Below are 13,845 nucleotides of genomic sequence, written 5' to 3' on the forward strand. Positions count from 1 at the left end.
TTAGTTCAGATATGTTCGTTAAGGAGCTGCCTGCAATGTGATATTCTCAGTGGGTGCTGGTTCAGGTCCCAGCTGCTCCACTTCTGATCCACTTCAGCTCCCTACTAATATGTTTGGGAAAGCCATGGATGGCAGCACTTGGATTCCAATACCTAAATGAGAGACCAGGAAGAAGTTCCTGGCTCTTAGCTGTTATCCGACCAAGCCTAGCTGTTGGCAGCTATTTAGAAAGTAAACCAACAAATGAAATCACTTCTCACACTCCCCTACACCTTTTAAAATATTTTCATTAAGCTGATGAAAAGTCTCCCTTAAGTGATATCTTTCATATTAACTAATATGTAAGACTAAGTTATAAGACTTCTGTATATCTAGCCACATATCCTAAATTTAATTTTGTTGCCCAAGAAGAAATGTGCTCTTAAGAAACCATAGGAGTGATCAAAATAAGAGATTTCATAGATTTTTATTTTTAAAGTTCCAGTTTTAAAATCTGTACTTGAAAAGTACATTTCATATCTCAATTCAGTAAATTTTTACATGTTTATCATTAATTCAAGTTATTGAACTATTTCTCTTTCTTTTCTAAGCTTGCAATGATTTTTAATTGTTATGAATCCAACCATGGAAAAAGTGTTTTGGAAGTTTATTTGAGTTAATTCTGCATGAAAGATTCACTTCATGCCTACCCATGGTAGATTGCAGATATGACTAAAATAGTATAGCTTTGTTAAAATGGATGGTATAGAATAGCAATCAGGATATGTTTAGCTTCTTCCCAGGCACTGAATACTAATATGTACCTTGCTCTTTAAGAAAGTATGTGGATAATTTCTAGGACTAAAACTGTGAAAGCAGCAGAAGATATTTTTGTTAGAATAAATCCATAATGTGATTTTCAGTGACATATTGCCTACAGGTCCCCTGCAGGTTTTAGCTGACAGACAGAGCCATCTTCAAGCATCATTTCCACATCTCATCAAAAGTAGGGGGGAGCTGGAATCCTAAGCCTCCTCTTCGTTCCCACACCATTACCCAGTAGTGAGAAAAAGCAGAAAGTAGAGTCTTCTGGCTATAAGTAGAGACTATTTCATAACTGGCACTATTTTTGTCACTTATTCCTTACTTATAAAGACAGTTCAGCCATTTTATGATAGCTTTGAATTGAAGCAAATCATTAGTATCACATATCAATAACCAATAATCTCGGTTCTTATTTTAAAAAGCCATTCTTAGCTCAGTTGAAGTCATAAAGGTTTATACATTTATAACTAATACCTTACAGTAAGCTTTGAAGCAAAAAACACTTATTGCAGCAGTTTAACAAGTTAAATATAGTTTAACAAGTTAAATCTCTCAATAAATTATCAGGTATATATGCTTTTGTACTTAGAAAAGATCAGCTTAAGATCATTAAGTTCATAGTATCCATTTTTTATTTACTTAGTTTTATTTTATGTGAAAGAGTGATGCAGAGAGCTCCAATTCCCGAATGCCTGCAGTGGCTGGGGGCTTGGTCCAGCTTTCCTGTGTTGGTTGCAGGAACCCAGCTACCCCAGCCATCACTTACTGCATTATCAGGGGCTGCAGGGCCTTGAAGCTAGGCACTGGGTGCAGTGTCTCGGCTGCTATCCTGCCACTTTTTTGCTTATTTCGGAAGTCATGAAATTTTAAACCTGGAAATGCTCCCATTACATTAGGAAAGCAGAGACCCACTCACCCCTTGGGGGTAGGGGTGACATTGCTTCGAGTCTATAGAAGAACTAGTAACAATATTGAGACTAGCCCATTGCTTTTTCCACTGTGGACTGGACAGCTCTGTATGCCAAATTATTCAGTCCTTGGCAGTTTTAGACTCTTAAATCATAAAACCACTTGTAGTTACTGTAGTTGAATTTCTGTGCCAAGTGTAGCTTTGAGACTGTTTAAGCATCTGTAAATTAAAAAGTCATGCCTAAATTATCTTGGGGTTAGTTAATAGGGGCAGGGGCAAACAAGCCCCGGTTCCCAGTGACCTACCATGGATTAGTAATCTGCTGCCCTGGAACTTGGAGGAATAATACTTTCTACAGGATCCTATCTTACTTAAAGAGAGGTTTTATAACAGCAATTTTTTATATTTTCTATTCACTATACTTAACCAATGTTTTAGGATCTTTCTGGGAGCCCAGTTTAAGTAGTAACTCTTTCTAGCCCATAATCAGAAATTAGAAAGATATAGTGGGATAAGACAGGTAGTTATCAAATACCAGTTTTATAACTGATATTACTTAAATAGCCCCAAACTTCTTGCAACTGCATGCTAAAGAGAGTCTCTTCAGAGGGGAAAAAAATTACTAAATTCTTGTCTTTTTAAAGGTTATTTCTTATCTGATGACAGACTTCCCACTTGTTGAGTTACTAACCTAAATGCCTACAACAGTCAGGTCTCTCACATGGGTGCAAGCCCAGACCAGAAGCTAGAGTCAGGAGTGGAGTTGGAACTCAGTCCCAGTGTGCTGATATAGGGTGAAGGCATCCCAGCCAGTATCTTAGTTCCTAGGCCAGGCACCTTCCCTGTGACTTTTTTTGTATATGAATTAAGAGAAAAATAATATTTGGGAAAGAACCAATACTTATTAGTCCAACAAAATGTTCATATTTCTCTCATGTTGAAAAAACTATAAAATATTCAAGTTATCAGTATAGTGTTCAATTCTTTTATTTATTTTTGTTGGAAAGGCAGATTTACAGAGGAGAGACAAAGATCTTCCAAATGGCTGCAATGGCCATAGCTGGCCCCTTTCAAACCCAGGAGCCAAGGGGTTTATTCCTGGTCTCCCACATGGGTGCTGGGTCGCAAGGCTTCAGGCCATCCTCCACTAATTTCCCAGGTCATAAGCAGGGAACTGAGTGGCAATCAGAACAGCCCGACATGAACTGGTGCCCACGTGGAATGCCAGTGCTTGAAGATGGAAGGATTAGTAAGTGTGGCATCACACCAGTTCCAGTGTTCAGTCTGATGAAGCACAGCTTTTTTAGAATTAAAACTGTAAAATCTGGGACCAGCACTTCCTGAGCCAGTATTCTGTTTCAGAGTACCTACTCCACCTTTAGCCCAGCTTCCTGAAAATGTGCCTGAGAAAGCAGCCGAAAACCGCTCCAGTACTTGAGACCTCACCGCACAAATGGGAGACCAAACCAGCAGATGGAAGATATCTCTGTCTCTATGGCATTCTACCTTTCAAATAAAAGTCATTTTTAATATGGAATTTTTTAGTTGATAAATGTGTTTTCTCTGATTATAATTTTATTTTTACCTTTCTCACTTTTTTTTATTTTTTGAAACAACTCACTCAGCTAACACCTACAATAATCAGGGCTAGGGATGAACCAGGGCGTGAAGTGGGTGGCAGGAACCCAATTACCTGGGCCACCACAGCCACCTTCTGTCTAGGATGCACATTAGCAGGGAGCTGGAGTCAAGAGCTGCAGCCAGGACACTAACCCAGGGCCTTTGATGTGGGGTAACTTACCTTTATTTTAACCAGGTTGGCGAAATTCTGGCCCTGATGGTATGTTCAAATAATCAGCTGAAATTCTTTCCGTTTTATTGAAATATTTATTGTATTTATATAAATCACATAATCACATTATCCAAAGAAAAAATGGTGCAGAATATGCATTGAGGGGCCAGCACTGTGGTGTGTTGGGCTGGGCTTCTGCCTGCCAGAGTGATATCCCATATGGGTGCCAGAGAGTTCTGGGATCCACTTCCAATTCACAGCAAATAGCCTGAGAAGGCAGTGGAGAATGGCCCAGGCGCCCAATGTAGAAAACTGGGAAAAAGCTGCGGGCTACCAGCTTTGGGTTAGCTCAACTTCAGCACTGAGGCCTTTTGGGAAGTGAACCTTTTGATTTTGGGATTACCTCTACGAACTTATTTGATGGGAAAATATTGCACTGAAAAGAGTTTCTACTGCTGTGTTGGACTTACACCTCTACACATTCCAGGATCATATTTCCTAGTAGAAGTAAGCACATTGAATCCTAATCCAATATAACGAAATTTTCATGTATACAACAAGAAGTGCCAGGTGGAAGGGTTTATAACAGGAGCAAACATAAGTGGTTAGCTAAAAGGAAACTTAAAGGGATTTTCACAAGGTAATATTCGAGATGATCTTGGAAAATGAATGAGTGGTCACTGTTAAGAAAAAAGATATCCCACCTTGAAAATAAAGGGGGGGGGGGTCTATAAAATAAGAAATTACAGGATACTCATCCCATTTTTTTAAGATTTTTTTTTTAATCTAGGGGTCATTATTTGCTGCAGCAGTTAAGATACAGCTTGAGACACCCATGTTGAAGTCCTGGGGTTGAGTCCTGACTCCTCCCCCAATTCCAGCTTTCTGCTGATGTCCATCCTGAGAAGAAGCAGTGATGGTTCAAGTGGCTGGTTCCTCCACCCACATGGGAGACCTGGAATAAGTTCCCAGTTCCTGCTTCATTCTGGTCCAGCTCTGGCCATGGTGGATGTTTGGGGAGTAAACCAGCAGACAAATGTCCGTGCCTGCCTTTGAAATATTTTGAAGTATGAAAGAAAGGATTTTTCTGCCTGTTTCTCATGTAAAATTGATATTACAAAATTTCAGTCACTTTTGTACAGTTAATTCAGTGATATTAAGCGCATTCATGTTGTACAGCCACACACCATTATCTTCAGAGCTTTTTCATTTTAACAGATTGAAACTTCATACCATCTGTCCAAGTCCCTGTAACACACTGCTCCTTTGTGTTTGTGAATTTGGCTCTTTGTTACCTCATTTAAGTAGAATCCTGTATTTGTCCCGTAGTAAATAATATATGATCAAACACTTATTAGGTTAAATGGAGTATTTGGCTCATTACACTTAGCATGTTTCAAACATCATTTATTATAGTATCTATCTGAGTTTTAGTTCTCTTTATGACTGAATAATATTCCATTATTTCCATATTTCATCCATTCATCTGTCAGTGGAAACATAAGCTGATTTCAGCTGTTGACAACTGTGAATAATACTGATGGAAACACTGATATGCAAGTGTGACTTCTGCTTCCAGTGTTTTTAAAATTCATCTAAGAACAGATGTTATATATTTCATACATGTGGTTTTAAGAGCAGAGTGATACTTCCCACCCTAGCCTATCTCCCTCCCTTTCTGGCACTCTGCCTTCTCCTAATTTCCTTAGCTTTTTTCGGTGATACACTTTCAGCTTTCTTTAAAAACACAAGCTTAACACTCTGCGGAATACAGAGTTCAACACGTAGTAAGTAGAAAAACCACTGTTCCTAAAAACTATATAGACAAGGCCAATAATCAAATCTCAAAAATGGCAGTTTTGCTCATATATATTGCTCTGTTTTTAAGAACTTTGTATGTTACTTACCTCGAGTCTGCAAAATGTTTGTTTCTTGGGAACTGTCTTAGTTTACTAAACATAATGGTGAAATACAGGATTCTGTTTTTATGGCTAAGTAGTATTCCATTATATATATATACCACATTTTCTTATCCAGTCATCAGTTGATGGGCATCTGAGTGAATTCATTATCTTAGCTATTGTGAGTACCCCACAATGAACATGAGGGTGCAGGCAACTTTCGTGTGCTGATTTTTTTTTTTAAACAGTTCCTGTATAGTTGATCCAAAGGGAGGAAGACAAAGGGTTACCGTCCTCCCAAGGCTGGGACAGAAGTGCCTGAAGGGCTCAGACGTTGCACACTTGGGAATAGAACAAGGTCGGATCAGGTTCAGTGTGGCAGTGAATGGAACTGGAGATCGTTACACGAAGTAAAATAAGGCAGACCTAGAAAGACACATAGTCTGTTTGTGGAAGTCAGTATAAGGAGAGTAGTTTTTAAACAAGGGGAGGAAGAAAAAGAAACCCCTGGGACAGTTGGGTGTTTTCTGTGAACAGGCCTCTTAATATAATGAGTGGAGTTCAGGATGGGACATAATAAGAATGTATTTTCTTCCTGCTTTTAGTTCTTTTGTGTTTATACCTAAAACTGGAAGTACTAGATCTTAAGAGAATTTTATTTAACTTTTTGCCAGTTTTCACAGCAGCCACACCTTTTACAATCCCACCAGCGATGTACACAGAATTCTGTCTCCACATCTTTATCAACTTTTATAGTTTTGAAAACATTACCTTACTGTATACTAGACCCGTGAGAGCTATGAGAATATAATTCATGTCACCATTACGTAAAAAGGCTGGTCCCAGCCTCAGAAAAAGTTTGAATCTGCATCAGAATCTTGGCTCTTATCATATTGTTTGTGTGGTACAGAGTGTATTTTGGGGAAGTCCTTTGCAGTCAGAAAGTACTCTTACAAAATCAGACACTAAAAAGTAAAACAAAAGCTTTTTGTAGTTTTGCTGTTTGTAGCAATGTAATTTTCTTGTCCCCTACAGCTCCCTGCACAGGCAGTACTTTTTTTTGCCATAGCAACATGTGCATCAATAATTCTTTAGTCTGCAATGGTATTCAAAACTGTGCATACCCTTGGGATGAGAATCATTGTAAAGGTGAGTACTATGCAAAAACCAAACTGTTTTGAGGAAAAAATAATGTGCTTTTAATTAAGATACATTAAATGTTCTTTTTCAAAAACCTTACCTAGCATAGCTGATTAACAGCAATGGAGACTTATAAGTGTTCTTTTCAGTGGATATGGTACAAGCACAAAGAAATACTTAATCTCAACAAAACTTTTGTTGTTGTTTGCAGAAAAGTCGGAAATGTGTCATGATATTTTCTGCCCTTATTGTTAAAATTTGTCATTTGTATTCTGAAGATACCTTACTAGTTGTCTAGATCATTTAAAAGGTAGCCTAGAATATTTTATTTAATAAAAGATCAAGGCTGACAGTCGCATAGTTAAGAGGCTGTTGCCTACAGAGGCCAGCCTCTCATGGGCACAAGTTTGGGTCCCAGTGCTCCACTTGCCATCAGCTCCCTGCTCATGTGTCTAGGAAGGCAGGAGAGAGTGGTCCAACTGTTTTAGCCCCGGTACCCACATGGGAAACCTGGAAGAAACTTTCCTCCTAGCTTCAGATTGGCCATATGGAAAATGAAGCATTGGATGGAAGACATCTCTGTTAAAATAATCAATTAATAGGGTCAGATACAATGGCTCCGTTGACTAATCCTCCTCCTGCAAGTAGCAGAGTCCCATATGGGCTCCAGTTGATGTCCCTGCAGCTCTGCTTCCCATCCAGCACCCTGCTTGTGGCCTGGGAAAGCAGTAGAGGGTAGTCCAAAGCCATGGGACCCTGCACCCTCATGGGAGACCTGGAAGAGGCCCCTGGCTCCTAGCTTCATATTGGCTCAGTTTCAGTCATTGTAGCCATTTGGAGAATAAATCAGCAGATGGAAGATCTTTTTCTCTGTCTCATTTTCTCTGTAAATCTGCCTTTCTGATAAAAATATATCTTTAAAAAAATCAATTGATAGATTCAGTGTTATACCCTAAAAACAGACCTATTCTAAAAACTGCTTTTTAAAATTTTTCCATAAAATTCCCCATGCTACAGTTCTAGTATATGCTCTGAAAAATAAAATACGACTGGTGGCAATAGCTGAATGTCTGCAAGCTGATTATCAAATCAGTGTCTCAGAATTAAAGTTTTGTGTTTCAAGAGCCTAATAGTTTTAATATATGACAAAGTGATATAATTGTATGTGGTGTCTTGAGTACTTGACTTGAAGTATTTTCTGATAATCAAACAGAACATGAAACAGGTGGCTGGATTAGCCTGATCATGTTGATTGTTCTGTCGTAGTCACCAGTAGAAATATAAGGGGTATCCTTACGCATGGCTGAAACCTACCATACAGCAGAAAGCTGAATTTAGTAGAACAAGAGTATTTATTGTGCCACTTCCTGCATTTTTTGAATCTAATTCACAAGTTGCATACATTTGTATACCTTTTGAGTAAAGGAAGCAAGCACTTTATTTTTCTATAATCGATCAAGCTACATTGTGATTAACCAGAAATCACTGTAAGATTTTTAAATCTTGTTTTAAAAACCTGTTTTTAAGGTGCATTGCCTTGGGCATATTTGACCCAAGTGTTCTCCTTTACTTAAAATTACCTTACCAGCTTGTGCTGAGACTCATATTAACAAAATTTGAAAACCTTTTTTCTCTCCACAGAAAAGAAAAAAGCAGGAGTGTTTGAACAAATCACTAAAACCCATGGAACAATTATTGGCATTACATCAGGGATTGTCTTGGTCCTTCTCATTATTTCTATTTTAGTACAAGTGAAGCAGCCTCGAAAAAAGGTCATGGCTTGCAAAACTGCATTTAATAAAACGGGGTTCCAAGAAGTGTTTGATCCTCCTCATTATGAACTGTTTTCACTAAGGGACAAAGAAATTTCTGCAGACCTGGCAGACTTGTCAGAAGAGCTGGACAACTACCAGAAGCTGCGACGCTCCTCCACTGCCTCCCGGTGCATTCACGACCATCACTGTGGATCGCAAGCAGCCAGCGTCAAACAGAGCAGGACCAATCTCAGCTCCATGGAGCTTCCTTTCCGCAACGATTTTGCACAACCACAGCCAATGAAGACATTTAACAGCACCTTCAAAAAAACTAGCTACACTTTTAAACAGGCACATGAATGCCCTGAACAGGCTCTAGAAGACAGAGTAATGGAGGAGATTCCCTGTGAAATTTATGTCAGGGGGCGAGAAGATTCTGCACAAGCATCCATATCCATCGACTTTTAATCTTCGACTTAAGGTGACATGGTCATTCAGTGCGTGTGTATGCAGCCTACAGAATACCCATGCTGTTTCCAACAAGTCCCCTTCCCCTGTCAAAACTGGGAAAACCTTTATTTGCTCTTAACCTATTTATTGTATCAGGCAGTATATACATGTTCAGTCAACAGAAGTAAACCGCCGTGTGGTGTTGCACGGCGCTTGGAGAGGGGAGTGGCCGTCTCGTGTCAGGCCCAGGCTGTCTCAGTATTAACAACAGGAGTACTGCTGTTGATAATACAGCTGTCAATATTTTGATCCAAAAATAAACTGAAAAATAAGATTTTCCTTTACATTTGTATTATTTTTCTTTAAGTCGGTATGTTTTATGAACTTAGAAATTTTAGCTTTTGATGTTTTATATAAAAATAAGTGGTTCATGTGCCGCATACTTCAGCATAAGCCTTTCTTCTGAAGTGTGTCAAAATTACAGCTAATTACTGTGATAAGTGCCAATTAAGACTCAGAGTTGTATTTCATCCATCTGTTTCTTGACTTATTTCTCTACTTCCATCTTTTGTTACTGGATTCTCAGTCCTTTTTCTGTGAGAAGTAGTAAATGATATGATTTATCACCTTTATATTTTGTGTAAATTACCCTAGAAAATTTCATAACCCCACAATGTCTACACTATCATTACCAGTTATAACTAAAATATGAGAAACACAACAGCTTTCTAGTAAGCCTTCAGAATTTCTCAAATTAGGTCATATCCAGTGAAAGCCTGTTCATTCCAATAAACAGTCATTCATTTGGGGGAAGCAAGTAATTATGTTTATTTGCAATGATTCCAGTCACCAATCTATTTCCTGTTGTTTTTATGGTTGTTAGCACTGTGTTTTATCTTATCACATACAGGAACCAAGGCTTATGAAAGTTAGTGGGAAATTCTTGAGCAACTGTAACCTTTTAAATTGCGTCTTAACATGGGACAGTACATTTTTTCTAGCTCTTAGCTAAAGTAACAACTTCCTCTTTTTAAACAGCATTTTTGATGTTATGTTTCTTATGGTATATAAAATGATAAGTTTTAAACATAATATGGAACTCATTGTTTTTACTTTTGATATTGTTTGATACTAGACAAACTAAATACAGATTTCATTCAGTATTCACATTAGTAGATCTGAATGCAGGTAGTGTATCATGGAGCTGTGTACAATCTGTTGTAAAGAACTTGATGTGTTCATAAGCTTTGTTAACTGGATTTAGTTTATTATCATTTTCTCACCATATATTTATTGCTTTACATCACTGCATAAATCATATACCTTGTTACATGGTCCTTCTATCATGTATTGAGATTTGAGATCTAAATATATATATATATATATATGGAAAAGGAACCTGTTTACCAAATCACAAGTAATAGAAAAATTCTCATTTCTGTATTTCCTGTAAATTCTCAAGTGAGAATTTGGGGTTTTGTTGAATTTCACTGAGTCTTTTAAGTATATGTAGATATGTTCTCTTAGATTCATGAAAATTATGACCTTAAATATATACACACATACTGCTTCAAGATGTGTTTTTAAGACATGTTTAATTTTATAAAATCAAATGTGCAGGAGATAGGATAATCTACACAGAGTATATTTATTATTTAATTTTAAGTTAGCATGTTTCCCTGTTGAAAAAAAATACAATTTGGAAAGCGAAACAAACTGAAGAATACACTATTCAAAGAACTAACATGAGAAACCAATCGGATAGTTGAATTTTTTCAATAATTTTGCTATTCAGACATTAAATAGGTTAGTTAGGAAAGTCAAGTTTTTAACTGCCTTTCATAGTTACTCCAACTGCGATCTTCAGCTAAAAGGAAATTATTTCCTATGTAAAATTATATCCATTTTAATCTCTAGGACATAGTAGAAAATAGTTATGACCGTGTGCATAACTACATTATGTATAATTGTCGTGTTTTTATTTCTCAGTTTGTATTCTGTTTTTTTTTTAAAGAGTTTGAAAAATCTCACAACATACAGAGCCTTGAAAGAAGACAGTTCAAACAGCACAGAAGTGCATAGTTTCAAGTTGGGTAGTATATTTAGTTCTAAATATTCTGCAAAATTTTTCTTGTCACTGTAGAAAATCCAAACTTGCTAGCAGAAGCTTCTTTTTTGTAAGAATTTTTATAAGGGGCAACATAGCCTCAACTAAAAAAAAAAAAAAAGAGCAGAGTGTGCACAAAGGTCACAAAGGTATAAATCCTAAGCCAGTGAGCGCACAAACCAGATGATGGGCAGCGAAGCCAGTGCTGGACCACTGTGGATCATTCCTCCAAGGAGCTTTCCACCATTCATTCCTAGCTACATTTTGGGTCGGGTGTAGGGAAAGAGAACAGAGCTATCAAGTTTAAAACTATTATTAGGATACTGCTAATTTTGTATATATAATCCTTCGTCTTTGAGGTCAATGAAACTACTTTACAGATTGTCTAATTAGAGCAAAAGCCATAAATTTGGCAATAAAATTTAGCCCTCTTGTGGAAGTTACAATCTCCTGCACACTACCCCATTGACAAATATGAAGGAACTTCAAAAAGTTTCTGGAAAAAAAAATGAAATAAAAAGGTACGTATTTTGGTGCAAAAAAAATTTTTTTTAACATGCATAGTTGTTTTTAGAACATTTCTTATGAACTTTCTGAAGACTCCTTATTATCTTCCAACAAAATACGGTTCTTGGAAGAGCTATTCAATTCAAGGACAGGGTTAAATACACTTTCATGATATTGTCATCATTATCTTCCATTCTAAATTTAACACATAATGTCAACCCTCACTGCCCATAAATTGCAAAGTAACCTACTAATCTCAGCACTTTAAGTATTTAGGAATAAAATGAGGTATTCTTTTTGTATGGGGTGGGAAAGAATAGAGATTGAACAGAAAGAAAATAATTTCACATAAGATTTTAAAACAAATACTGCTTTGATTTAACATCACATCTGTCCATGTCTTTGTCATTTTGTATTGTTGAGCAGTAAAATAACTTCCTAAACGTCCCTCTCTAAACATGTTTCTCTCCTATGAGGAGGATGCATCTTTGCTTTAGGATTGTGTCAACTGATGAGACCAGACAGGGAAAGCCTGGTCACAATTCCAGCAGGATTCTCAATGAAGACATTGCTGTCATTGCAAAACGGTATCTGCTATGTTGGTCATGTTATCTTATTAAACATAGTAAAATAATGCTGGAGAGACCCAGAAGAAACTTGGGTTCTTCAGTGTTCTTAAGGATCCAAGAAAGATGATCTGGTGCAACCTTATTGATGAGAAGACTGGAGCCCAAGACAAGTGAGTACCATGCCTCAGAAGTCCTTCCCCAGTGCTTGCTCCTTGTTTTTCGGCTGTCACCCTGCTTTGCCAGCTGTAAGTCAAGCAGTCCTGAAACAGGCCAGGTGTTCCATAAAGTTTGTCAATCATTCTGATTTTGAAATGTAATCTATTCTGCTAGTTTTCTTCAGAGCATTTATATTTCACCCTTTTTCTTTGTTTATATATGTAACACCATGTTATCCTCTAGCTTGTTGCCATGATTCCTTAGCACCTGCAAACTGTAAGACAATTACTGTGAATTCTTAATAAATAATGTTTGTTAACAATCGATTGACTTGATACCAGACACAGCCTGAGTGTTTTGTTTTTGTGATCTTTTAAAAATCTAAGCAAAAAAATTGAACATCGGTGTGCTCTATTTGTGGAGGTTTGAAGAATGATTTGAGTTCTTAGCCATTAAAATGTTAAATTAACCTGAAATATACAACTAGTATGTTAAGGAGATAACTTTTTCTTAATGAAAAATTAACTTATTTTTATATACTCCCAATAGTAATTTAAATTCTGAATTTGCTTTACATTTTCTATGTATTTCTGAGATTGGCTTAATGGCTATGAAAGCCAAAAAAACGATGACTGGGGAGCATATTTATATGCTGTCAGGAATGAACCCTTTAAAAAACAGTAAACTTTTACTAGCTATGAACCTCTGGGTCATAGAATTCACATGCTTAACCTTGGATTTGATTCTTTACTGTGACAATCTTGACCCTTAAAAAAAAACTGTTTTCATTTTCTTGCCTCAATAAGTCTCCAGTAGCTCCAAAGAGTTTAGGATCCATTTTTTTTTCTGTCTAGTAGCTTCCAAAATAATCGAAGATTGGAGCTTTTTTAAAGTCCACCTTGCAATGCCAGTTGCAACACTGGTATTCCATATCAGTGCCAGTTTGCGTCTCAGCTACTCTTCTTCCAGTCGAGCTCCCTTCTAAAGTTTCCTGGAAAGCAACAGAAAATGGCTTAAGTGCTTGGGCCCCTGCTACCCATGTGGGAAGCCTGGAAGAAGCATTGGCCTAGCCCAGTGTTGGCAGATTTGACCATCTGGGAAATGAATCAGTGTCTTACTCTGTGGCTCTTTCAATGAATTACCTTTTCAAAAAAACAACACGGAGCTATTACAACTTGGTACCATTTGTGTTTTCAAATAATCTTCCAATGAAAATGAGCTGGAGAACACACACACACAGGTGTCTTAGGTTGCCTGCCAGATCCAGCCAGCTGTATCCAGTCACTGAAACAGCAGTGAGCAGAGTGGGCTGTCCGAACAGGCTGTCCTTTTGAAATACAGAATACCTGGGTCACAGCATCAGCTTAGGGAAGACAGATAAATAGAACTTACCTGCAGAGAAAATTGTGCAACAAACAGAGAGCAAAGAAAGGCAGAAACTCCTCTGAACTCAAGTCATCAGATACAGATCAGAGTGCCACAGAGGAATAAAATCTGCAGAGCAGTTTTTCTTTCTGTGCTATTTAGGATCAAGAAACACTTATTTACAAGGGCTCTCGCCTTCCAAGCTTTGCCACATTCTATAACATCTGATGCCATTAGGCCTCTGAGCTGGTAAATGATTTATTGAAATGTTTTAAGTAGCTGCTGATTGCCAGAAAGAATTTTCATCAGAAACTCAGGTATTGAACCAGGCTTTTCAAATCTTGGCTTTATTTCTTCCATTGATGAGATTGTCGTGTTACATTAAGTGCT

At 37.5% G+C, this 13,845-nt stretch overlaps 1 protein-coding gene across 1 annotated transcript in view; it reads left to right on the forward strand.

Annotated features, from left to right (window-relative positions):
- Positions 1 to 9,501, forward strand: part of LOC121167762 (neuropilin and tolloid-like protein 2) — a gene marked incomplete at its 5' end in the record, with an annotated part of 35,695 nt that extends 26,194 nt beyond the window's left edge. Inside the window, 2 exons of the mRNA XM_040997343.1 lie at positions 6,443 to 6,556; positions 8,189 to 9,501. Coding sequence (XP_040853277.1) covers positions 6,443 to 6,556; positions 8,189 to 8,769 — 695 coding nt within the window. The remainder of the gene's footprint in view (positions 1 to 6,442; positions 6,557 to 8,188) is intronic.
- Between the last annotated feature and the right edge of the window lie 4,344 nt (positions 9,502 to 13,845).

This window comes from Ochotona curzoniae, unplaced genomic scaffold (assembly GCF_017591425.1).
Source record: "Ochotona curzoniae isolate NIBS_2020 unplaced genomic scaffold, NIBS_Ocur_1.0 patch425, whole genome shotgun sequence".
Lineage (NCBI taxonomy): Eukaryota > Metazoa > Chordata > Mammalia > Lagomorpha > Ochotonidae > Ochotona > Ochotona curzoniae.